General features: G+C 49.5%; 1 protein-coding gene across 1 annotated transcript in view; it reads right to left on the bottom strand.

Moving 5' to 3' along the window:
- Positions 1 to 1,697: 1,697 nt before the first annotated feature.
- Positions 1,698 to 3,827, bottom strand: part of LOC103272394 (spectrin beta chain, non-erythrocytic 4) — a gene marked incomplete at its 3' end in the record, with an annotated part of 40,272 nt that continues 38,142 nt past the window's right edge. Inside the window, exons 14-15 of the mRNA XM_008069907.1 lie at positions 3,685 to 3,824; positions 1,698 to 1,835 (exon numbers count right to left, since the gene is read on the bottom strand). Of these exons, the coding sequence (XP_008068098.1) occupies positions 1,698 to 1,835; positions 3,685 to 3,824 (278 nt within the window). The remainder of the gene's footprint in view (positions 1,836 to 3,684; positions 3,825 to 3,827) is intronic.

Below are 3,827 nucleotides of genomic sequence, written 5' to 3' on the forward strand. Positions count from 1 at the left end.
GCCTCCCAAAGTGCTGGGATTACAGGCTGAGCCACCGTGCCCAGCCTGTTCTATTTCAAAATAAATGAATAGGAAACAGCTCTGTGCTCTTGGGCAAGTGATGATGTTTCTCCAGGTCTAGGCAGTGTATGGTCCAGATCTGAGCTGTTCGACCTTTGGCAAGCAACCCTCTCTGTGCCTCAGTGTCCCCATCAGTCAAGTGGGCACAGTCAGAGTACAGCATCCACCTCACAAGGGTGTTGTAAGAGTTAAATGACCTGTGATTGATGAAGTGCTTCAAACAATACCTGTCTGCCACTATTATGGAGGACAACCTTTGGGGTTCAAGTCCTTTCCCACCTCAGGGCCTTTGCCTCAGCCGTGCTCCCTGTCTGGAATGCTCGTACCCTCCCTCCCCTTCCACACATACACTCTTCCCATGGCCAGCTCCTTCCCATTCCCTCTGAGAGTCCAGCTCAACATATCATGTCTGGCCACAAGATCTAAAACTGCCCTCATCACACAGGATAAATACATACAATTTTGTCCATCTGTTTAAAAATAAAATCACTCTCAACCCCTGGTTAAGCTCTGCTGGGTCACTGGATTCTATTTCTTGCATAAAGCCTTACGACTCTCTGAACATCTTGTTCAAGTAGCAGGTTATTTCACTGTCTCTCTGCTACCTGTACACACCACAAGGGCCGAGATTAGGACTCTGAAATCAGAAGGACCAGAGTTCAAGTTCTGCTCTGGCCAGATCTGCTAAAGCAGATCATTTCCTTGGGCAGATCATTTCCTTTTCTGATCCTCAGTTTCCATAGCTGGAGAATGGGTTTATAAAAGGCTACTTCACTGAGTGTGTAATGAGACCACGTGGCTAAAGCACTTGGCATGTAGATTTCATTAAATGCTGTAAATCATTATTTTGTTATCATTTTAGGCCTGAATGCTTTGGGATTGTCTAGGCTACAGAGACTTTTGAATCCTCACATATTGGGACCTTACAGCACCGTCGTTAAGACAACAGTCTTTGGAGTCAAGTGTATCCAACTTTAAAGCCAACTTTAAAGGTTTGATCCCCTAACTTGCTCTTGGCCTTGGGCCAACATTTTCACCTCATCTTAGTTTCCTCCTCTCTGACATTTCTACCCCACAGGGTTGTCAGGAAGACTGAATATGTGTGATAAAGAGTCCCGGCTCAGGACTCAGATAGAACTGCATTTGACTCCTACTTATCAGGAGTCTTGGATAAGGATTTCATTTCTTCAGCTCTGTATCTTCACCTGTGCCACTGGCCTCAGAAGAATTGCTGGTAGTATTTCATCGGGAAATATATTAATTTGTTATTATTCTTAAAGAGTTCTGAATTCTGGCACCTTCATTATGAAAATCAGGATACTGGGAGATAAGACAAGGTATACAAAGTCTTGGAAATACTCCTGGCAGATAACAAATACTCAATGAATCCTTCCTGGACAAATAAATGAACAGCTAACTGAAATGGACTGTATCCTCATTTCACCATATCATCACTAGCATTGGGTACTACCATTTTTTTGTCAAAATTTTGCTAATGTTTCTGTCAGGTGGCCATTATGATTTCAGGGGTTTGAAATTGCACATCTTTGATTTCCATAGTTGAGTGACTGTGGAGGGGAATGATGGGAAGAACTAGTGTGAGGTATCAGGAGGAACTCCAGCCCAGCCCGTCCTACCTGCTGTTGAGATGGTCCTGGCAGGAGCGCACCTCATCCGAACTGGGGTGGCCTCCTTCCACCAGCTCCTGGACTGTCTGGTTCACATCCAGGACACGGCCCATCAGACTGTTCATCTCCTGGTCCAGGCTCTCGAATCTGCGGAAGGAGGATGGAGGATGGAGATGCTCAGAGGCCTGGCCCCTGGTTTGTGTGAAACTGCCTTCTCCTGGTTGGACTCCTGACTCTCCAGCCTCGCTTCTTGGACTCTTTTGTTGGCTCCTCCTCTGGCACTGGCTGCTTAAATGTCGGATTTCTCATCACTCTCTCCTGGCCCCCTGAGCTTCTCCTCACACCCTCCCGGCCATCTCACCCACCCTCAGCCTCCGTCCTCAGCCTTGAACACGTGACCTCCATGTCTCAGCCTTCAGCCTCAATCTCTTTCCTTTCAATCCTGTCTCCAGCCTGCTGTATACCTCCTTGGGGCCCCTCACAACCGCTGTGACTCAAACTGCCCTCAGCATCTCCCCTCAGATGTGTCCTCCCATCCCAGGAACAGTCCCGCCATCCCCCAGATGGTCTCCCAACCATCCCAGACCGTCAGCCCTGGTGGCCTGTCCACTTGCCCTCCTGCTCTGGTTCAGACCTGTTCCCTTCCACCTGGGTCCTCACCCCAGCCACCTCTCTGGGCTCCCAGGCACCACCATCACTCCCCACCAACCTCCCTCCCTGTGGCAGCCAGGGAGATATTTTTTTAAGTTGGGCAGGGTTCTCCCATGTTTACAACAATGTTTAAACAACTGGACAACTGTGGGCACAGCAAGGACAAGGAGTAGTCCTGTGCTTCTAGCCATGCCCAGCACAAGACCTAGAATAGAGCAGGCACTCAGCAAATACCTGCTGAATGAATGAGTGGATGAACAAGTGCTCAGAGAGTGCTCAGAGAGAGACAGAGAGAGACGCAGAGGGAAAACAGACATTGTTCATCCACTGATTTAACAACTCATTTCTAAGTCAACCAATATACAAATCAGTATGTAATGGGTCAATGGGTGGTAAGTGCTACCAAGACATGTGATAGAAGATGAAAGAAAAAGTGACTAAGGTTGGAACTGTTTTTGTTTTTTGGGTTGGAGTCTCACTCTGCCATCCAGGTTGCAGTGCAGTGTGGCACAATCACTGGCTCACCACAGCCTCAACTTCCTAGGCTCAGATGATTCTTCCTCCTCAACCTTCCCAGTAGCTGGGACTACAGGTGCATGCCACTGCACCCTGCTAATTTTGTAAAATTTTTTTATAGAAACAAGGTCTCACAACATGTTGCCTACGCTGGTGTTGAGCTCCTGGGCTCAAACAATCCTCCTGCCATGGCCTCCCAAAGTGCTGGGGTTACAGGTGTGAGCCGCCACGCCCAGCTGGAGTTATTTTTAAATAATTTTTTGTAGAGCTGGAGGTCTTGCTATGTTGCCCAGGCTGGTCTCAAATTGCTTGCCTCAAGCAATCCTCCCACATTAGCCTCCCAAAGTGCTGGGATTACAGGTGTGAGCTGGGATTTCCTGACCTGGAGCTATTTCATTAGCTAGGAGGTGACATCTGTGCAGGGGTAGGGGTGTCCCAAGAGAGGGGCCAGACTGAGGTGTCCCTGGAGGAGCTTACTTAGGTCATTAATTTCGTGCCAGGTGAATGCAGGCCTCAGTAATGGGAGCACATGCTGTGGAATTCTGTTTCCCCAGGCATTTGCTAAGTACGTGTTCTGCGTGTATTCGCCATGTACTGTTTGCCACAAGCCCAGATAGGGACTTACGTCGCCCTCATTTTACAGATGGGCAAACTCAGGCTCTGAGAAGTTAGGCAAGTTGCAGAACTGTCACAGAGCTGGTTAAGAATGAAGCAGGACTGGGACCCCTAGTTCCAGTTCGAACGAGTATGGGAACTGTGGAACCGACTGGAAGACGAGACTGGGTGCGTGAGGAAGGGGACCCGGGAGGCCCCACAGTCGCGCGCTCACCGGTGCTGCACCACCTCGACGTCGTCCAGGGAATCGGGCACGCGCATGGCGAGCAGCCATTGCTCCTTCTCGCCGATCCACAGCTCGCACGCGTGCACCTCGCCGAACATGCGATAGACGGCGAGCGCGTCCCGCAGCCACTG

Source organism: Carlito syrichta, unplaced genomic scaffold, assembly GCF_000164805.1.
Source record: "Carlito syrichta isolate Samal-C Ts95f unplaced genomic scaffold, Tarsius_syrichta-2.0.1 Scaffold111498, whole genome shotgun sequence".
Classification (NCBI taxonomy): Eukaryota; Metazoa; Chordata; class Mammalia; order Primates; family Tarsiidae; genus Carlito; species Carlito syrichta.